We start from the raw sequence: 23049 nt of genomic DNA on the forward strand, positions 1-23049 counted from the left end.
GCATTTGGGAATTTTCATAAAGGACTCAACTCAGTAAGATCTTTAGATTATGGCTTAAGCCATTAGAATGAGTGCTGTTATTAAGTTATGAAGTCAGTGGAATCCTGCATGTAACCTATTGTAATGTCCCTACCAATATTGCTCCCCACTAGGAGGCTCAGACTGTGAATATTTATTTCTCTTTTTGTTGTAACCCCATAAAACCAGCTGTTCTCCCCACCAGAACACCACCCCCCCACCAAAAAAAAAACAAATTTATTTCTTGTGGCATTACAGAGAATCCTTCAAGCTTGCTTCACCATTCAATATAATCATGGATGATCATCCAATTCAATGCTATACTCTTGCTCTCTCCCCTTGATGCCTTTAGAATCTAAAAGTGTATCTAACTCTTGTCTGAATATATCCAATGACTTGGCCTCCAAAGCCTTCTGTGGTAGAGAATTCCACAGGGTCACTACTTTTTGAGTAAAGGAATTTTCCTCATCTCAGTCCTAAATGATCCAACCCATATCCTCAGACTGTGTCCATTAGTTCCAGACTTGCCAACCAGGGAAAATATTCTCCCTGCATCTGGTCTGCACAGCCCTGTTAGAAGCTCTAGTGAATGCAGACTCAGTCAAACAAGTCTCTCCTCATAGGACAGTCCTGCTATACCTTGTATCAACTTCCTGCATTCTCTCTCTATGCCAAATATATCCTATCTTAGGTGGGGAGACCTAAGCTGTACACATGTTCAAATGTAACAAGATCTTGACAGTATCCAAACTTGTGCTGACAAGTTGTAAGTAACATTCACACCACACAATTGCCAGGCTATGACCATTACCAATAAGAGACAATCTAACCACCGCCCCTTGATATTCAATGGTGTTACCATCCCTGAATCCCCCACTGGAATTCAACATCCTGGATTTATCATTGATCAGACATTCAACTGGACTCACCACATAAACGCAGCGGCTACAAGAGCAGGTCAGGGGCTAGGAATATTGTGGCAAGTAACTCACCTCCTGACTCCTCAAGGCCTGTCCACCATCTGCATGGCAGAAGTGTGATGGAATCCTCCCCACTTGTCTGGATGGGTGCAGCTCCAACAACACTCAAGAAGCTTGACACCATCCAGGCCAAGGCAGCCTGCCTGATTGGTACCACATCCATAAGCATCCATTCCCTCCAGTACCGAAGTTCAGTAGCAGCTGTGTGTACTATCTACAAGATGCACTGCCGAAATACACCAAAGATCCTCAGATAACACCTTCCAAATCCAAGACCACATCCATCTAGAACATCACCACCTTCAAGTTCCCCTCCAAGCCACTCACCACCCTGACTTGGAAATATCTCACTGTTCCTTCACTGTCACTGGGTCAACATCCTGGAATTCTCTCCCCAATGGCATTGTGGGTCAACCCACAACAGGTGGACTGCAGTAGTTCAAGGAAGCAGCTCAGCATTACCTTCTCCAGAGATGGGCAATAAATACTGACCCAGCCAGCAACGCCCACACCCCACAAAAGAGTGTTTAAAACTGTGACAGTGAGCTTGGGTATTAATCAGTGAGCTGTGAATTTTAATCATACTTTATTGTACTGTTGATCTTTCAAGTATCACTATATATGTGAATTAATTCCATATATAATGAATGAATAAAAATTACAAAATCAGTATTTGAAGTACAGGAGGTACAACACAATGCCACTTATACATTTTACCCTTTTGTTGCTCTGAGTAGATTTGAATTCTATAATTAAAATTTCACTGAGATATGCTCGAGTATTTGAAACAAATGATTATTTTATCACCTTGTTACACAGGATTGCCAATTGAAACAGCTGCTTTCCTTTACATGAAGTCCTTCTTAGTGCTTTGATGTTGAATGATTTTGTTCGTGATTAGTCAGATTGTAAATTGTGCCAAGGTAAGACTAGGTGTGCCAAGGTAAGGTGTGCCAAGGTGAGAGCACAGAGATGGCAGGTCTAACAGGGTTAGGGATATAGGGCAAAGAGTGAAGGGCATATGTTAGAAGATTCAGTGAGGTTTGGTGTTGAGATGCAACATCATTTGTTGTGTGTGGGTGAGGTGGGGAGAGGGGAGGAGGGGAGAAACCATTATGATTTAAAACATGTTTTTCCAAAACATACCTGATTCATAACCTTTTGAAAAAGTGCAGAACAATTTTTTATCTATTCACTCACAGGACGTGGGTGTCGTTGGCTGGGCCAACATTTATTGTCCATCCTTCATTGTCCCGAAAGCAGTTCAGCTTTCACCCGTATATGACGGAATTTTCAAGGAAATTCAACATGTTCCACTCTGTACAATTGTAACAATCTTTAGTGTTTACAAAATACTTTTTAAATCTGGCTGTAGTATTGGGAGGGGAAGGATGAAATGACCAACCATTTTAAAGCTGAACCCCCAACCAGATGTGGATTGTGGAGAATTCAGTGAGGAAGGGGGAAGGGGAGGGAATAGAACACTGCGAGGAGAAGGACATACAAGGTCGGGGAAAGAAGGTTCTAGAACATTCCTGGAGGCTCTTTGTAGGAGAGATCAAGGGCATATTTAATGGCTGAAAGAGATACAAAAGAGGATCAGGATTTGGATGAAGGAGTAATTTGGAAGAGAGCAGAGTGGGTGGAATAATTGAAGTCGAGAATTAGAGAATGGTCAATCGTTATCCTCATCAAGGATGTGATTGATCTGAATTAGCACATGATTGGTATGGACCGATTCCATAATGATTAGGGCCACAGGTGATAGAAAATTATCCTGGGTATTGGCACCAACCCAACCCAGTGAAGGCGGGTCATCTGAGGCAGAGCTGGTGGTAATGTCACTGGGCTAGTAATCCAGATTGTCAGGCTAATGATCTGGGGAATGAAGAGATCCCTGATGAAGGGTTTATGCCCGAAACGTCGACGCTCCTGCTCCTCGGATGCTGTCTGACTGGCCGTGCTTTTCCAGCATCATTGTGTTTGACTCTGACCTCCAGCATCTGCAGTCCTCACTCTCTCCTAATGTTCTGGGGAGCTGGGTTCAAACCCCCACCAGGGCAGCTGGTGAGATTTGAATACAGTAATAATCTGGAATTGAAAGCTAGCCACATGGTGACCCCATACCTACTGATACTTATTGGTAAGAACTCATCCGGTTCTCTGGTTCGGGAAGGTGTCCTTACCCAGTCTGGCCTGTACATGAGTCCAGACACATGACAATATGGTTCATCTTTAAGTGCCCTCTGGGATACTGGGGATGGGGCCAGTCAAAACAAAATCCTGCCACTTCTCTGCCTGAGATTTCATTCTATTAACTGAGATTCCACCCCACAAAGTCAAACAGTTGTACAATCACAGTCAACCAGGATTGATATTCTATCAGGGAGCGTTTGCCCAGCTGTGCTGTAACTTCAAACTGAGACTGACTGCAGCCCTATTGGTAAAATTGTGTAATTCTCCAGCAGTTAGTCAATGCTGCTCTTTACTGAATTGGGGTGAACCTTGTATCTGTCCCCTTTAAAAATATTGAACCATCTCCAGCATGGGTGTGGGGCAGGGAGCTTAAAAGCAAGCTCAGTTTTTCCGATGTCCCCTTCCTTATGTCATTTTGTAATTCTGTCAGACCAAATGGAGAATAAGGGCCTGACTTGATTTTATTTAGCTTCTGATTAACTCCCCAAAGCCCATCCTCCATTTATTAGGCACGTTTCTAAAATTGTGTGATGGAATACTCCCCGCTTACCTCGATGAGTGCAGCTCCAACAACACTCAAGAGGATTGACATCATCTAGGCCAAAGCGGCTCACTTGATTGGTGCTCCACTCCCCCACCTCGAACACTCGCTTCCTCCACCACTGACGCACAGTAGCAGCAGTGTGTACCATCTGTTGCCAGACATCGCTGGAACGACTCACGAAGGCTCCTTTGGCAGCACCTTCCAAATCCATGACCACTCCTACCACCCAGAAGGATAAGAATGGCAGATGCACACAGCCATCTGTAGGATTCCTTCCAAGCCGCACATCATCCTGGCTTGGAATTGTATCGGTGCTCCTTCAGTGTCGCTGGCTCAGAACCCTTGAACTCTCCCCCTAACCACACTGTGAGAGCATGGACTGGAAGGACTCAAGGCATCAGCTTTGCACCACCTTCTCAAGGGCAGCTAGGGATGGACAATAAAAGCTGGCAGAGCTCGCGATGCCCACATCCAGTGAAAGAATAAAAAGTAGAATCCAATGTCTTCCTGTTCCCACACTCTGATTTTCATTGGTGGAGCTGGGATGAGTCAGTGGCAGGACTCAAAATAGCTTTACTAATGAAGGATGTAGATCTCTTTAATCAACCCTGTTTAGATGCGTCATGAGAAACTTGAACAGTTTGGACTCAGAGTTGGGCTGTCTGGTCTGGAAGGAGATATTTTAAATCAATCTGCTCAGATTAGCCGTGGAGAATGCAGGGTTATGAGGATAGGTGAGGGAAGTGAGTCTGGGTGGATGATTTTTGGAAGGATGATGTGGACTCGATGGGCCGAATGGCCTGCTCCCATACTATTGAGTTTCTACGGTAATACCTCAGGGGCAGGTGAGATTTCATCCTGGGGGATATTTTCTCGTCAACCTGTCCAGCGATGCCATTATTCAACTCTGAAGCAGGTGGGACTTGAACCTGGGCTTCCTGGCTCAGAGGTACGGACAGTACCACTGCAGCACAAGAACCCTCCTGACCTCGACGTAAGTATGTTGAAATGTTGAAGAACTTTAATGAGCTGCGTGAGATGTGAAGAAACTGCCTCCCCATCTACTGATTGTCAGACTGAATGAGCGTGGGCTGGGGAAGGTTATTTTGACCCCAGTTAACCTTTTCCAGTCGAAATGCTCACCGCTGTCTTCGAACGGCCCGTGGGGGGTGAAGAGATTTCTGATTCTGGGTAATCCAAGATGAAGAACGGGAAAACTTTCTGGCTGTAAGAGCTGCTCCTTTGTTTTGAGGTATTTTAGGTGTTGGAGGTGATTTCCTCGAATTCCAGGAGCAGCAATTACTGTTCTGTATGCTGTTGCATTGTTTTGGAACTTTGGAAAAAAAAGTCAAAACAACAGCAGTTTTAAAAGGGAGAAAAGCAGACAAAGGAAGCACATGGTGAGGACAGTGAGGCATTTGGATGGGTATATGAAGAGGAAGGGTTTGGAGGGATATGGGCTGGGTGCTGGCAGGTGGGACTAGATTGGGTTGGGATATCTGGTCAGCATGAACGGGTTGGACTGAAGGGTCTGTTTCCATGCTGTACATCTCTCTGACTCTATGACTGTATGATGAAAGCATCGGAGGGCACGCTTAAACAACTTGTCGGCATCTTGGAGGCCCTTGTAACATTTGTTAACATGCTTCACATCATCTGTTCCTTTACTTAGAAAGAATGTAAGTTAATGATATAATGTAAATTGGCTCTGGGATTTTTTTTTTGCTAATCCAATTGCTTAGAATTGCTCATGACCACAGGCTGAACGAAAATGAATAGAGCTCTCACAATGGCTGGAAGCACAGATGTGATTGCAGCCATTTCAGGCTTTAATGGAGCTCATTTTGAATAGGAATGCCACAGAGGGGTTTGTGGTATGACTGTCACAAATGCACAGTGAGGTGCATGATTCAATTCTACTATAATGACAGAAAATGCAGGGAAATGTGGCCAGACTCAGCAGCATTCACGAAGAGAGAGAAAATAGATTGTAATGCTTTAAATTAACGACCTTTCACTGGGTGTGAAAGGCCGAGGGAGCTGGGGGTTGGCGGTGAATTTTACCGCTGGAGCTTTGACCCTGGTCCCCCCAGAATTCCGGGTAGGGGACAAGAAGTTGTGGGATGTCCAGTGCAATCGTTCTCATTGAGATAGAAACCAAGCAACAAAGCCCTACTTTGTAGAGAGTTTGTCCTCCAGCTCTCATCCAGGAACTCCTACGCCTCAAACCCAGGTCCTAACAGTTTCCCATTTATATGTTCAGAGATGTTTTTCACATCTCCTGAGCATGTGGCACTTGAATCTTGGTCTCCTGGTTCAGACATTGGGACACTACCACAGCACCAAAAAAGCTCTCTTTCCTATTTGTATGATCAATGACAATTCATGCTCATCACTTTCCTCACAACCTTAACAATGACATGGACAAATCCGGACATTACGACTGACATTGTCACGTATTCATCTTTGGTTTGACTTTCTGGTGGGTTGCCGCTGAACACCATTAGTTTGTCTCCGGGAGAAATGCGAGGAGTTAGGATTATGTCAGGGAGCCAAGCGAATACACATCTTCTGTAACGTCCTCACAGCCCCATCTCCAAAGTCTCCTGCTAGGGCCTTCCTTTACTGTGGTCTTTTCAAAATCGGTAACAGTAAATTTAAACACGACAAATCTTATTCCTTTGGAGGGTCATTGTGGACTCTATGGACCAAATGACCTGATCCCATACCATAGGGATTCTATGATTTCGCAAACTTCCTAACTTCCAGGGTAATGGAGCAAATTTCAGTGTCTGAGCAGGGCAAACCTCCTAGACTGAAGGTCAGGTATTCCAAAGCAGGTTTCCTCCTGTTTTCTGTAAGAGATTTACTGAATCAGACCATAAGAGCTGATTGTCTTCATGTCCAGCTCAGTGAATTACACACAGGTGAGTGTTTAGTTTTAATGGGACCAGGTGCAAGCTGAATTAGCTGCTCAACATCCCAGTGTCTGTAGTCGATAGCGGTGGAGCTGGAAAAGCACAGCAGGTCAAGCAGCATCCAACATTGACTCTCCCGTTCCTCAGCTGCTGTGTGACCTGCTTTGCTTTTCCAGCCTCACATCTATTGACCCTGACTTCCAGCATCTGCAGTCCTTCCTGTCCCCATCCCAATGTCTCTACACAGTCAACGTGAGACTAATTCAATGTGTCCAGATTGTGTTCATTGTATGAGAGTAAAACATTGTCTCTTTTGCAGGACTTTTTCAGCAAATCAGACCCGTTTCTTGAAATTTTCAGGATGAATGATGATGGAACACAGCAACTTGTACACAGAACAGAGGTACTCAGGTTTCTGCATTGATTAGTCGATTAAGCACTAACACCAAGGGACAGAATTGAGAATTGGGCTCCCCTTGGTCCTCTTACCATTCAAACCCCATGTACAAGGTCTGATAAATGATTCTCTGTGACTGATCCCTCGACACAAAAGTTTGCTTGTGCTTGCTCTCACTTTAATCAGGCGTAGACAGGTTTGGGCTTTGAATGGCTCTTACAAGCAGCTGGGGCATTAGTTCTGCTGTTGTGGTGAGCTGAGGTTGAAAATGATGGGCAGCACGATGGCTCAGTGGTTAGCACTGCTGCCTCAGTGCCAGGGACCTGGGTTCGGTTCCACCCTCAGGTGACTGTCTGTGTGGAGTATGCACATTCTGCTCGTGTTGGTTTCCTCCGGTTGCTCCAGTTTCCTCCCACAGCCCAAAGATGTGCAGGTGAGGTGAATTGGCCATGCTAAATTGTCTATAGTGTTCAGGGATGTATAGGTTAGGGGCATTAGTCAGGGGTAAATGTAGGGGAATAGGTTACTCTTTGGAGGGTCAGTGTGGACTTGTTGGGACTAAGGGCCTGTTTCCACACTGTAGGGATTCTATGATTGACACTAAAGAGATAGCAGTTCTTTTGCTAAAACAGAGATTAATTGTAGTTTTACTGAATTACAAAAATTCAGCAGATTATATGTAACTGTTCTATATCTGATCTTTATCTTCTCTGCTTTCATAGGTTATCATGAACAATCTCAATCCAATGTGGAAAACGTTTAAAGTCTCTGTAAACTCCCTCTGCAGTGGAGATCATGATCGGAAATTAAAAGTAAGCTCAACAAACTGAAAATCGCTCACATTTCAGTGTAATTGTTGAAGTTGATATTGAGATCAAGTATACTTTTTAATAAAAATGCACTATTCCTATGAGTTTCAACTCACTGCATTACTGCTGGGTGATTTGCATGGAAATACAGCTTGTGCAATTTGGTGTAGGTGATGTTGTTGATCCTGAGACTTTGGCCAAACCCAGTGAAGGAATTGCTAAACAATCAGCAGCTCTCTCCCTCACCCACGTGTCTTAGCAGCAATGTGGGCAGATAGTAGACAGCTAAACACTCACTGTCTGCATTGGGACTAAACCCAGTTTTGCTAATCACTGTAGTAATTGGGGAATTGTTGATATCATGGGAAGGTCAACAGATTAATAATGCAGAATCCCAGGTTAAAGTTCTGAGGACTTGGGTTCAAATCCCACGTTGGCATACGGCTAAATTCAAGTTCAATAATTAACTTGGAACTTCAACTGACAATAATACATTTCCTCACGCACAGAGTGGGGAGCCTGTGGAATTCTCTGCCACAGAAACTGGTCGAGACAAAAATATGTTTTCAAGAAGGTATTGGATATAGTTCTTAGGGCTAAAGAGATCCAAGGAGAGAAAGCATTTACGGGATGGTGAATTGGATGATCAGCCCCATGATCATATTGAATGAAGGAGCAGGCTTGAAGTGCTGAATGGCCAACTCCTACTCATGCTCTTATTTTCCATGGTTCATCAGTTACGTGGGTGGGGTTGGTGATTCTTTGTCATCCCACCGTGGAGCTGAGATCATTGATATTGAGCTCATTGACGGTGAGATTATTGACGGTGAGGTCGTTGACGGTGAGATCATTGATGGTGAGGTCATTGACGGTGAGGTCATTAACGGTGAGATCATTGACGGTGAGGTCATTGACGGTGAGGTCATTGACGGTGAGATCATTGACGGTGAGGTCGTTGACGGTGAGGTCATTGACCGTGCGGTCATTGACGATGCGGTCATTGACAGTGAGATCATTGACGGTGCGGTCATTGACGGTGCGGTCATTGACGGTGAGGTCATTGACGGTGAGATCATTGACGGTGAGATCATTGAGGGAGACCATTAATCCCAGTAATGTCTGGAGACCCAGGTTTGAGTCACACCACGGCATATGAATTTGAAATCAATAAAAATTGTGACCATGAAACTGTAGTAGATTGAAGAGAAATCCTGTCTGGTTCACTGATGTCCTTTAGGGAAGGAAACTGTCATCCTGACCTGGTCTGACTGACATGTGAATCCAGATCCACAGCAATGTGGTTGACTCTTAAGTACCCTCTGGGCAATAAATGTTGGCCTAGCCAATGACACTCTCATCCCATGAATGAATAAAAAAACGTTGTGGTCCTTTTGTGGTCCGGCTTGATACTTCAACCATCTACTGTGAAAGAGCAAATAATATTCCTAATAATGCTTCTAATATCCCGAATCTCCTTTGTCTTTAAGAAGTGCCAACCAATTTGTTGTGAATTATCTGTGTCTTCTGTTTCTTTGAGCAGTGGTGTGCATGAATATTTCTCTTCGTGGTCAAACTAAATGCTTAAGGTGCATTGTGACTGGGGCAAGTGCATACCTTCTGTACAACAATCCCCCCAACACTCAACTGATCTCAGTAATGCAATTAAACATCCCGATGTGCTGTTGCTTGTTACTGTTGCAAGGAAGCCTGACATGTTAAGTGCCAAATCCAATCCCCAATCATGTCGTCATCCCTTTGTGCTGCACGTGTTGCTCTTTCTGCACCATCTACACTGTAATTATGGCATCAATGTTCCTTCCCATGAGAAGCACACGTTAATAGTGAAAGAATTAGTCATTAAAATAATCTTTCAGATGAGATGTTAAACCAGGCCCTTACCAGATGTATGCTATATCCCAAAGCATTAACACACACACACCCACACATGCACGCACACACACAGACACACACCCACACACAAACACACATGCGCACAGACACACACACACAGACACACACATGCGTGCGCACAAACACAGACACACGCATACATGGACACACACGCGTGCGCACATGCAGAGACATGTGCACAGACCCACACACACACTCACAGACACATGCGCACACTCTCTCTCTCTCTGTCTCTCTCGATCCCCTGCCCTGCCCCGGATCTTTATATACATACATGGTCACTGAAGCCGTTCAGTTCTGTATAGTAGCATATGAAGAAACAAAACAATACTGGAATTTGACTCTGTCCAACAAACAACTCCAAGGAATTTCTTATCTGTACAAGATTATATATACATACATTTGAGGCATTGGGAGGATGAACTGAGTTAAGTGGATCCCCATTTAACTTCAGTAGAAAGCCCTTAATTGCTGGTCTTTTCCCACTGTGCCTTGGCAGCAGCTGACCCAAGCTTTGTGGGTCCCTCAACATGTACTGAAAATGTGTTGCTGAAAAAGCGCAGCAGGTCAGGCAGCATCCAAGGAACAGGAGAATCGACGTTTCGGGCATAAGCCCTTCTTCAGGAATGGGCTGAAAATGTGTGGCATCAATTGACTCCAGCATCTGCAGTCCTCACTTTCCCCTCAACATGTAGTCCTGTGCCAGCCTGCAACAGTCAGTCAGAGTCAACTTCTTGCGCTGGAAGATCACCAGGTTTCGGGCAGACCAAAGAGCGTCTTTGACTGAGTTGATGGTCCTCCAGGTGCAATTGATGTTTGTCTCAGGGTGCGTCCCAGGGAACAGACCATGGAGCATAGAGTCCTGCATTACGGAGCTGCTCAGGTTGAACCTCAACATAGCAAAAACTCCACATTGTCTGGCCATTGCAACAGTGCAGTTTGTGGGAGCCTGCTCTGTGCAAATTAGCTCCGGCATTTCCTACATTTCAACAACAGGGATTTCACTTCCCAACTTCTTCATTGGCTATAAAGCACATTGGAACAGCCTCTGGTTATAAAAGAGACTACATAAATGTATTTTTTTCCCTGCAAGGTGACTTTCCCCATTGATACAAGATGAAATGTTTTGATTGGAAGAATGGGGAAAGACAATATATCCCAAAAGGTATCATTCTACAGGATCTGAAAGAGGAGAGAGAGAGAGACTGTCTCTCTGTCCACTGATCTTTGAAGGTAGGAGGATGGATGAACCAATCAGTTGATCAGAGAGATGGATTGCTAGGCTTTAGAAAAAGGAATATGGACTGCTAGATTGGGGGTGGGTGGGGGAGGGGTGGTCAAGATTCAACAAGTAGTGTCAGGTTATAAACCCACCGCCCACTTCTGTGTTCCTCCGGTTCAGAGGCACGTGGGAAACCTTTGTCGAGCTATTCAGTGAATCGTACGGTTAGACCCATGATCCAACTTTGCCTTCGAGTTTGTATTTCCTGAGCTCTGTGAACTTTGCCAGACTCAACGGATTGAGAACGTGGAGTGGGGTGGGGTTTGAGTGAAACTGACGGCCTGGGAGGTCTTTAAGCCGTGGAACTGACGAGCTGCGGCTGTGCCCAGGTGAGAGAGTCCGGCCACAGGATTCTTGCTGCTTGATGGATCATTGCCAACTCCTCTTTGAGCTCCATCACCTTGAGTCCCAGCTCCCCGATGTCAGCCTCCAACCCAGCCCGGGAGAGGATTATGCTGCTCCATGTTGCTTGTCTGATGATGAACAAGAGGAACGTTAATATCAATCCCCAGTGACAGCAGCAGCTTTCCCGTCTGCCAGGGAGAGCGAGGAGAACAAGCTCAAAGTTCCAGCTCAGAGAGGAGGCGAGGTCCCTAACACAGAGCACTGCAGGCAGATGGGATCAGCTCTGACTCAGATGCTCTGGGCTCCACGATGGCCTGCGATGGTTGGGTTTGGTTGGTATCTGCAGCCTCCAGGAAGTAGACCACCCTCCCATTGGCCAGGTGGGCACTCATTGCCAATGCCATCAAGGTGGCAGTCACTGAATGATTCTTCCCTGTCCAGTTCTCTTCAGTCAAATAGCTACAGCAACTTCAATGTTAAGCAGGTCCCTGGGCCCCCGCCCACTCCCCATTGCTCAGGGCTCAGTTTGAAGAGGATTCTTCCAGTTGCGTACACTAAAGGCTGTGCGAATGCTTTATGAACCACAGGTTAAGCTCCAACTACACTATTGTGTTCAATGTGGATGGGTGCAGCTCCAACAGCATTGACAAGCCTATCGCCATCCAGGGCAGAGTGGACATTGGGAAGATGTTTCCATTGGCAGGAGAGACAAGGATCCGAGGGCACAGCCTTAGAGTAAAGGCAAGACCCTTCAGAAGAGAGATGAGGAGAAATCTCTTTAGCCAGAGAGTGGTACACCTGTGGAATTCATTGCCACTAAAGGCTGTGGAAGCCAGGTCATTGAGTATACTAAAGACTGAGATAGATAAGTTCTTGATTGCCAAGGGAATCAAAGGCTATGGGGTGAAAGTGGGAAAATAGGTTGGAATAATCTATCAGCCATGATTCAATGGTGGAGCAGACTCGAAAGACTGAATGGCCTAATTTCTGCTCCTAATGGTCTTATGGACAAAGCAGCCTAATTTATTGGCACCACAGCTATAAAAATCCACTCCCTCCACCACTGACACAAAAATAGAAGAACTGGGTGCAGCGGGAGGCCATTCAGCCCCTCGAGCCACCTCCGCTATTTAAGACCATCATGGCTGACCTCATCTCAGCCTCAACTCCACTTTCCTGTCCACTCTCTATAACCCTTCAAACCATTACTAATTGAAAACCTCTCTATCTCTTCCTGAAATGTACTCAATGTCCACCACACTTTGCAGTAGTGAGTTCCACAGATTCATGACCCTTTGAGAGAATTAATTCCTAAATCTGTTATCCCTTATCCTAAAACTATGACCTCTCGTTTGAGATTGCCCCTCAAGGAGAAACCGCTCCTCCAAACCTACTGTGTCAATCTGCTTTAGTATCTTATAGACACCAATTCGATCTCCCGTCATTCTTCTCAACAGCCAGGACCTGATAGAATCAGTTCCAGATAAATGACAGAAGCAAGGGAGGAAATTATTGGGGCCTTGTACAATTCCTTTGGATCCTGTTTAGTCACAGCCAAGGTCCCAGGTGACTGGAGAGTTGTTCCTTTGTTTAAGAATGGCAACAAGATAATCCAGGAAATTATAGGCTAGTGAGCCTTTTGTCAGTGGTCGGCAAGTTATTGGAGAAGATTCTTAGGGATGACATTTACTCACATTTGGGAAAACGTGGGCTTATTAATAACAGGCAGCATGGTTTTCTGCAGGGGAGGCCATGTCTGACAAACTTGATTGAGTTTTTTTGAGGAAGTGACAAAGACAAAGGGCAGAGTGGTGGATATTGTCTACATGAACCTTACCAAGGCCCTTTGAGAAGGCAGGCTGATACAGAAGAGGAAGTCACATGGGATCTACAGTGAGCCGGTTAAATGGATGCAGAACTGGCTTGGTCATAGAAGACAGAGAGTAGAGATGGAGTGTGATTTTTTCTGACTAGAGGTTTGTAACCAGTGGAGTCTTGCAGGGATCAGTGCTGGGACTCTCTGTTGTTTGTGATACATATAAATGAATTGGAGGAGATTGTAAGTGGTCTGATTAGTAAGTTTGTAAATGATTGGGAGAGGTACCAATAACGAGAAGGATTGCCAGAGGATACAGCAGGATGTAGATAAGCCGGAGTCTTGGATGAAGAAGTGACAGATGGAACTCAGTCCAGGCAAGTGCGAGGTGATGCATTTTGAATGGTCTAATACAGGAGGGATGTGATTGTACTAAGTATTCTAAAGGACTGGGCTAGTGCTTTGATGCTATGAGTATATATCCCACCATGGAAACTGGTGATTGATTTTAATTAATTCCATTAATCAAAAAAATAAACTGGAATGTAAAGTTTATGTCAGGAATACTTGCCTTCTTCATGAATTTGCTTGCAGGATGGAAATCTGTCACCCTCATTTGGGTGATTCAGCACAATGTGGTTAACTTATACTGCCCTCTGAATCAACCTAGAAAGACAATCCGTCTAAATGGCAGTTAGGGATATACAGTCACAAATGCTGGCTTTGCTAGTGATGCCCAGGTCTCGTGAAAGAAAATAAAATGAATAGTCAAAATTCCTAATGGTTTTCTTTGGATTATCATTGTTTGGCTTTTGCTGGAAAGGGAGCCATGCTACTGTGTCCCGTGACTTATTTCTACTTTCTAGAAGTACCATGCATTCATACACAGAGACCCAGTCTCTGCAAATGAGAAATATGTACAAACTTGGCATATTTTTTCAAATTGTTCAGAACCCTCTTGTTCCTCCTTGCTTTTTCAATGGCAGCTCCTCAGCCAATCAGAGTCAGCCTCCCAACCAATCAGCAGCCTTTGCTCCTGTTGTATAAATGGTTACGATTATTTGACATTTACTATTCTTGCAGTTGTCCTGATGGTGGGGTTTTGTTAGTTCAGTTGGCGTGAAAGCTGGTTTACAATGCAGAGTGATGCCAACACATGGGTTCGAAACCCACACCACCTGAGGTTACCATGAAGAATTCTCCTTCTCAATCTCTTCCCTCACCTGAGTGACCCTCAGATTAAACTGCCAGTGGGATGATGCTGACCTTATTGTTTTTAATCAGTCTTGATGAGCACAAAATTAAAAAAATCAGCACCATATCTCTGTTTTCAGCAATGGGGGTGGCACGGTGGCTCAGTGGTTAGCACTGCTGCCTCACAGTGCCTGGGATCTAGGTTTGATTCTAGCCTCGGTGACTGTCTGTGTGGAGTCTGCATATTCTCCCTGTGTCTGCATGGGTTTCCTCCAGTTTCCTCCCACAATCCTAAGATGTGCAGGTTCGGTGAATTGGCCATGCTAACTTGCCCATAGTGTTAGGTGCTTTTGTCAGAGGGAAATGGGTCTGGGTGGGTTAATTTTTGAAGGGTCAGCGTGGACTTGTTGGGCTGAAGGGCCTGTTTCTACACTGTAGGGAATCTAATAATTCTAAATAAAGGGAGAGACTTAAATGAAAAAAAAAATCCCCATACAGATCTTCCTAAAGGCAGTGATTACCTAACTCTCTTTAATATTTATTTTGGTGAAAAAGGAGTTTGACTCAATCACATCCTCAGTTCTCAGAATCTGTTGATTTTCTGAAGCACAGTGCAGTGACTGGCTAATTTTTAAGATATCCATCATACCGCTACAAACCTTTTGGAATCCTGGCAGGAGCTGTCAAATAATGAGGCCTGTTGCAGAGTTGCTCATCTTCTCTGCTGTTCTCTGTTTTCATTTTCTATTAGCTAACCCTATGATTCCTCCAGAGAGCTTTGGTACATGGGGAAGGTTGTCAGGCAAGAACAATTGTATTCAACAATCGCTGTTCTCTCAGAGTCAATGACAAAATCATTGAATTACATGCTTTGAGCGTCACATTCAGGATGGCTGATGGGTCTGCCAAATTCTCCCGCCATGAACCGGAGGTCCAGCAGAAATCCTGGCTGCCCATGTGTTGTACTTGCAGCAAGTCTTCGTTCACCAGTCACCTACCACCCACCCCCAACATTCTCTGACCTACCTTAGTGTCTGTTCAGTCAACATCTTGATTGTCCTCATGTCCAAGACCCTCCACATCCTTCCCTATCTCTGTCGCCTCCTCCAGCCCCACAACCCTCCATGATATCTACACTTCCCAAAACTGATTACCGATTTTTAATGATTCCTCCATTTGCAGTCCACACCATCAGCTGCCTGACTCCGAGCTCCTGGAATTTACTTTCTGCCTCTCCCCTTCCCCCTTTAAGATGGTCCTTAGAACCAACTACTCACAAGGATGAAAGACCCCATACCCATCACATGTGGGATCAACATAATCCCATGTTAACGACTGCCATAAACACTGTGTCAGACAGACTGGAAGAAAACTAGGAATCCGGAGACACAAACACCAACTAGCAACAAAACAGCGTGACCAACTCTCCCTCATCTCAGTACATATAAAGGGAGGGCTATCAATTTGACAGGGACAATGTAACCATCCCAGGATAAGCTAACCAGAGACATACACAGGAATTCCTAGAGGCCTGGTTTTCAACCTGGAATGCCATCAACAAGCCTGTAGAAATCAACCCTTTATACCAACCACTGCAGGGCAAAACCATAAATGCCCACCTGAACAGTCCGGACCCATATAGATATCAAGTGGAGTAGAACACCAGCACTTCACAGAGGTCACACTGGTGATGTAACAGTGACAAACATCTCCATGACAGCCCACCAGCTCGGCAAGCTAACCAACAACCAATCTCTTTGACCTAGCTTTTAGCTAATTCACCTGATATGTGGCTCCGTGCAGTAATGCCCCATGTGAAGCATTTTGGGAGGTTTTGTTGCGTTAAAGGATCAATATAATTCCAAGTTGTTGTTGTTGAAATAGGCATGATCAAGACCTCTGTATTTTGTACCAAGGTAAATGCCTTTCTACTGCATTGATCCAGTGTGCCTGGTGAGGGAACTTGGAAACTTCAGTTTCTGAGCAAAGCTAACTAAAAACTAAACTTTGCACGAATCCAATCATTGTCTCACCATCCATTTTGCAAACTTTAAATGAATGCAGTTCAGAGAAGATTCCATCGATTAGCTCCAGAGATGAAAGGTTTGCCTTATGAGGAGAGATTGAACAGTTTAGGTCAATACTCCTTCGAGATTAGAAGAATGAGGGGAGATCTAAGTGAGGTCTATGAGATGCTGAAGGGGATTGATAAAGTAGACTTACAGAGGATGTTTCTCCATGAGGGGCGATCAAGGTCTTGGATTTAGGATAAGGGCGGAGGGGCAGATTTAAAACAGAGATGAGGTGGAATTACTTCTCTCAAAGGGTCATGAATCTGTGGAATTCACTCCTCCAGAGTGCAATGGATGCTGGGATACTGAGTAAATGTAAGGAGGAGAGAGACAAGTTGTTATTTAGTAATGGGTCGAAGGTTTATGCAGAGTGGGCAGCAAAGTGGAGCTGAGGCCGAGATGAGATCAGCCACGGTTTTATTAAATGGTGGGGCCGGCTCAAGGGGCTGAATGGCCTCCTCCTGCCCCTAAAGCAACTCCCTGAGTGTCCTGGGGGTATGTTGTTAACCTGCTGCTGAAAATTGTTGCCAGCAACGTTGAAGATTCCTTTGAATTCCAATTCCAGTTCATTGATTTATCTGATTTATATCCACGAGTAGCATTGAGCCAAATGTGCTTCTAATGCTGGCAAATGGAGAGCAACAGAAAGAAACAGTCACAATCTGCAATAGGAATGAAACAGAAACTGCTGGGAATACTCAGCACATCTGAGAGCATCTGTGGAAGAGGGAAACGGAGTTAAAACGGTCTGAATTTTTTTATTTGGATGAGGGGCGGTTTGCTAATGGGAAACAGGAGTTAGATCGCACAGTGGAAATCTCCTTTGGGACACCTCCCCACATTACATTTGGTTTCCTGTCCAAATTCGTGTGAGTCCAAAGGAGAAGTTCACTAGACTCGAAACGCTAACTCTGCTTCTCTCCCCACAGATGCTGCCAGACCTGCTTAGTTTCTCCAGCATTTTCTCTGAATCTGTTCCAGATTTCTAACATCCACAATATTTATGCTTTCACAAGCGTGGTGGGTGTATATTTGATGTGTTTCCTGATGAGCTACAGGGCGAGTGAGTGAGACGCTGCTTCAACAATGGATTCCTCTCAGGCCACTTTTCAAAATCTTTCATACAACGCAGATAAAGAGCTCAGCTATCTCTCCAGGGGGAGTAAGGGTGGGTGGGAGTCATTTTCATCGTAATGGTCTAAGAATCAATCACCTGTCAGATAGTGACATTTTACTGTTTTAAATAAGAGGGATGTTTCTGGAAAAGCTGAGAAGTCCTGCAGGTCTGCAATTTTGTGCCCTTGCCTAGGCTTTGAAAAATCCTCACTGGGCACTCACCTCCTGAATGTGGGTCGGCTTGCCAACCGCAATGTACCCACTCCCAAAACGTAAGGTGCTGGGAAGCCCCGCCTCCCCACAGTGCCCAGTTACTGACTTGCTTCCCAAACAGCTCCCACTCTCCACAATCCCAGATAATTCAGCTCCACGCCTCAGCTCTATGACCTGTTATCGGTAATCCCGGTGACAGGTCACAGAGTCGAATTATCAGGCAGGAGTTTGCCAACTGGTGAGAAGCCCTGACACCAGCCCCTGGCACGTGGGGGGTGTGGGGCATGGACATACACTCCCTCACTCCCTCAGTGACAACCCAGTGAAGTGACTGACCCCAAGGACTAACTGCTGAGGAGCAGTGCCAGCAGGAACTGTGGCCATAACTGAGGTAGACTGGCTTAAGAATTACAGCATTGCTTCAGAGACTTGGACTTCTGCAATGAGTTAATCACTTTCTGTACAACTACCCTTCACCTAGCCACACCTCCCACCCCATTTAATTCTCAGCCTCCTTCCCCCTCCCCAATCTTGATGAAGGGTTAAGTCTGGAAGTCAACTCTCCTGCTCCTCAGATGCTGCCTGACCTGCTGTGCTTTTCCTACATTTTATCGACTGTGACTCCCCAAAGCCTGTCCGCCATCTACAAGGCACAAGTCAGGAGTGTGATGGAATACTCCCCTCTTGCCTGGATGGGTGCAGCTTCAACAATACTCAAGAAACTTGACACCATCCAGGACAAAGCAGCCCACTCGATTGGTACCACATTCACAAGCATCCACTCCGTCCACCACCGGCGCACAGTCGCAGCAGTGTGTACTATCTACAAGATGCACTGCAGACATTCACCAAAGATTCTCAGAAAACACCTTCCAAACCTAGAAGGACAAGGGTAGCAGATACATGGGAACACTACCACCTGAAAGTTCCCCGCCAAGCCATTCATCATCCTGACTTGGAATATATTACCGTTCCTTCAGTGTTGCTGGATCAGAATCCTGGAATTCCCTTTCTGATGACACTGTGGGGGCTACCTACAGCACATTGTCTGTAATGGTTCGAGAAGGCAGCTCACTACCACCGTCAAGAGCAACTAAGGACAGGCAATAAAAGCTGGTCAGCCAACGATGCCCACGTCCCATTAGTGAATTGAAACAAAAATTACAACTTCTCCCTTTTTCTCCAGTTCAGGCGAATGTAAAATATGGAACATAAGAAACAGGAGCAGGAAGGGGGCCATTCAGTCCCTCAAACCTATCCCTACATCCCAAAAAGATCATGGCTGATCTGCTCCAGGAACCAATACCTCTTTTGTGCCAACTCATCATAGTCCTCACGATTTCCAAGCTCTATCCACCTCCTCTTTAAATACTTTCAGTGATCTGGCCCCCACAACTCCCTCCGGTCGAGAATCCCAGACTGTCCTCTGGGAGAAGAAATTCATTTGCATCACAGTCTTAAATGAGTGCCCTCCTTATTCTATAGAAGGACTTACGTTTTTGCTGTGACATCCACGTACTGTCCTGGCCGAAAATGAGCAGCATACAACGGAGTGCCTTGAATAAAATTTAAATACAAATTAAATCCATCCAATCATAAATGTTGAAAGCAAAGTTTTGAAGCTACATAGATTTTGGAATTATTTACAGTGCACATTACATTGAAATATTCTCTAGTTTTTGTCCTTAGGTTTCAGCAATCCAATGCTTTTGTAGTCATTGAATAATCAAATCAGATCCACAAAGCAAATCCAAGCACCACATCCACAAAGATCCATTCCCTCCACCATCAATGCTCAGTAACAGCAGTGTGTACTATCTACAAGACGCACTGCAGAAACTCACCAAAGATCCTCCAATAGCACTTTCCAAACCCATGACCACTTCCATCTAGAAGGACAATAGCAGCAGACACATGGGAACACCAGCCCCTGCAAGTTCTCCTCCAAGTCACTCCCCATCCTGACTTGGAAATATATCACCGTTCCTTCACCATCACTGGGTCAAAATCCTGGAATTCCCTCCCTAAGGGCATTGTGGGTCAACCTACAGCACATAGACCACAGCAATTCAAGAAGGCAGCTCACCCCCACCTTCTCAAGGGGAACCAAGGACCGGCAATAAATGCTGGGCCCAGCCTGTGATGCCCACATCCCATGAGTGAATAAAAAATAGAACTGGACGAGATTATAGAGCAGATTGATGGATCGAATGGCCTCTGTCTGCATCATAATGATTATGTTACCAACACTAGTCATCTGATTCCTTCTGTAGCATTTAACCACATTGATTGGTCTCTAGGGTTGTCTAGAAATAGATGCTTAGGGAACAGTCAGTGAAGTACTGTTGTATATTCCTTCAGGGCCTCTCCCTCTCCCCAGTGACCACGTTTTCCGTGTTACTCGGAGTTCAGCCCCTTCCCTGTACTGCTTTGTGAGGAGCTTCAGCTCTGTGTAAACTCTGGTCACCGTTTCCTGCTTGTATTTCCTCCCTTTCATGGTTAAGATTGTCAGAAGCAGTGCCTTTTCTTGTCGACCTTTTGAAGAGAAATAAACTCCGCCAGCAAAGCTTTCCCCTCCTTGAGCGTGTGAACTTCGGTTTAAATGATTCTCATGAACCTGTCAGTAGAAAAGCTGGCTCTGGGAGAGGGACTGCAGGATGAGTGGAACGCATGTTGGAATTTCAGCAGTGAATGAGTTAAAGGGCTTTGCATAAATCAACCTGCTCCACCATCAATGCTCAGTCTACCCCCCGCTCCACCATCAATGCTCAGTCTACCCCACTCCTATTTCTTATGTTCTTGCTTCTTATGCTAGTGCTTATGCTCCACAGACCCATTAAGAACTAAATTCTCCTTAAAGATGTAACATCACAACCATTTCTGAGATTTGCAATGAAATAGCAGATGGAATTTAGTCTTGTACATTTCTCAAGTAATACAAACAAATTCTAAGTTAGGACTTTCTTTTATTCATTTATGGTGTGAATTTGTAGTTGGTGGTTCTTAACAAGGGTTAAGTGTTCAAAGGATGTGTTTGATGGGGTTAGGTCAATAAAATTTGGAGGAAGGGTCTGTGGAGCATAAGTACAACCATAAGAAGCAAGAACATAAGAAATAGGAGCAGGGGATGGTGATCCCTCCCATCTATCTACTGCCCCTGTCCTTCTACATGAGTGGAGGTCGTGGGTTGGAAAATGCTGTCTGTCAGAGGTGCTTTGGTGAATTTGTGCAGCACATCTTGTGGATGGTACCCACTGCTGCGACTGAGCAGTAGTGATAAAGAGAGCAAGTTTCAAAGATGGTGGATGTGGTGCCAATCAAGCGGGCTGCTTTATCCTGGATGGTGTCAAGCTTCTTGAGTGTTGTTGGAGCTGCACCCATCCAGGCAAGTGGGGAGTATTCCATCTCACTCCTGACTCGTAGGCGGTAGACAGGGCATCTGTTTTGCTGTCACAAAACAGATTATGGAGCATTGTTTTATTTTGCAGGTAGTGAATTGGTGAAAATGTTAATAATTAAAGAATGACGATTACTGTTAAATGTTAGTGTCTAGACATCATTCTGCTGTAAATAATGATGGTTCCTCCTGCTGGTATCTGTTTACAGAATAATAAATCACTTTTTGGTTGGTTACTGTAGAGCTACTCATCGGATGATTCAGTGAAACCAGTGGGAAATCCTCACAAATCACTCCATTTCTGTTTGCTTCAGAGATGGTGTTGCTGTGATCCAACAGCCATTCACTGTTTTTAGGTACCTTCTGAAAAGTCTGTGCTGATACACGTCTTTTTTCCATTAAAAAAAAGGGTTTCTCTTTGCGTAGAGCTCAGCTTGTCTTGGAGAATCACTGTCATTTAACACCACTGTGAAATTCCGCAGTACTTGTTTCCGAATCCTCCATTCACTGCTCCTGCAGCCTGCTTCAAGCCTGGAGTACGCAAACATTTCTGTGCCCCTCCTTGCATTCTCCGGCCACAAGCACATCCCCAAAATCCTTCCCCCCCCCACTGTTGGTAGCTGAGCATTCAGTTCGAAGCCCTGGATTACCCTCCCTAACATCCTCTGCCTCACCTGTTTATGGCCCCTTGTTTTAAAAAATTCTCAAGGTCAGGTTCGTAGGAGAGTAGTCTGACACAGAACAAACGACCAAGAGGCGAGTCTGCTAGAATATGAGCATTTTATTCCCCGCAGCGTCGCCACAACCAGGTCTCATACTTACAACGGGTCTGGCTTATACTCACTCTACATGTTACCGGAACTGGGAGCCGTCAGTTCTCGTAGAGCGGTTGCCAACAACCCACGCTCGGCGGTTAAACGTAACCCCGGAGCAGACTCACCGAACTGGAGACTTTTCCAGCTGATATACTCTTTTCCAGATATAAACATTCATGTGAACAGCAGAGCAAGGCTAAAAAACACATTCCATTCTGGTTACATACAGATAAGAAGATTCACATGGGGAGGTGTGTAATAAGATTCACATGGGACTAAGCAACACCTCCATTCCGGTTAGATTCACACATGTATTGGGACACAATTTTAACCCTTTCACCACATTCCACTGCTTGGCCCAATACATGTGTTACATTATGATTCACACATGTATTGGGACATAATTTTACACCACACCCCTTTAGGGCAACACTGAGCTGTTGGATTAAACCTTTGCTCATCTCCTGTTGGCAAATGGGATTGGAGTAGTTGGATGGTTGTTTTTGACCATCATGGTACGGTGGGCTGAAAGGCCTTTTTCTGTGCTGTAGATCTCTGTGGCTCATTTGGCTGGCTGGTCACTTTGTGAGACAGAGAGATGCCAACGATTTCCAAGCTCTATCCACCTCCTCTTTAAATACTTTCAGTGATCTGGCCCCCACAACTCCCTCCGGTCGAGAATCCCAGACTGTCCTCTGGGAGAAGAAATTCCTTTGCATCACAGTCTTAAATGAGTGCCCTCCTTATTCTATAGAAGGACTTACGTTTTTGCTGTGACATCCACGTACTGTCCTGGCCGAAAATGAGCAGCACACAACGGAGTACCTTGAATAAAATTTAAATACAAATTAAATCCATCCAATCATAAATGTTGAAAGCAAAGTTTTGAGGCTACATAGATTTTGGAATTATTTACAGTGCACATTACATTGAAATATTTTCTAGTTTTTGTCCTTAGGTTTCAGCAATCCAATGCCTTTGTAGTCATTGAATAATCAAATCAGATCCACAAAGCAAATCCAAGCA

At 44.9% G+C, this 23049-nt stretch overlaps 1 protein-coding gene across 1 annotated transcript in view; it reads left to right on the plus strand.

Moving 5' to 3' along the window:
• LOC122564537 (copine-4) overlaps positions 1–23049 on the plus strand; it is a 359527-nt gene that overhangs the window by 242280 nt on the left and 94198 nt on the right. Inside the window, exons 6-7 of the mRNA XM_043719590.1 lie at positions 6976–7059; positions 7776–7865. Of these exons, the coding sequence (XP_043575525.1) occupies positions 6976–7059; positions 7776–7865 (174 nt within the window). The remainder of the gene's footprint in view (positions 1–6975; positions 7060–7775; positions 7866–23049) is intronic.

The sequence above is a fragment of the Chiloscyllium plagiosum genome, chromosome 29 (assembly GCF_004010195.1).
Source record: "Chiloscyllium plagiosum isolate BGI_BamShark_2017 chromosome 29, ASM401019v2, whole genome shotgun sequence".
Classification (NCBI taxonomy): Eukaryota; Metazoa; Chordata; class Chondrichthyes; order Orectolobiformes; family Hemiscylliidae; genus Chiloscyllium; species Chiloscyllium plagiosum.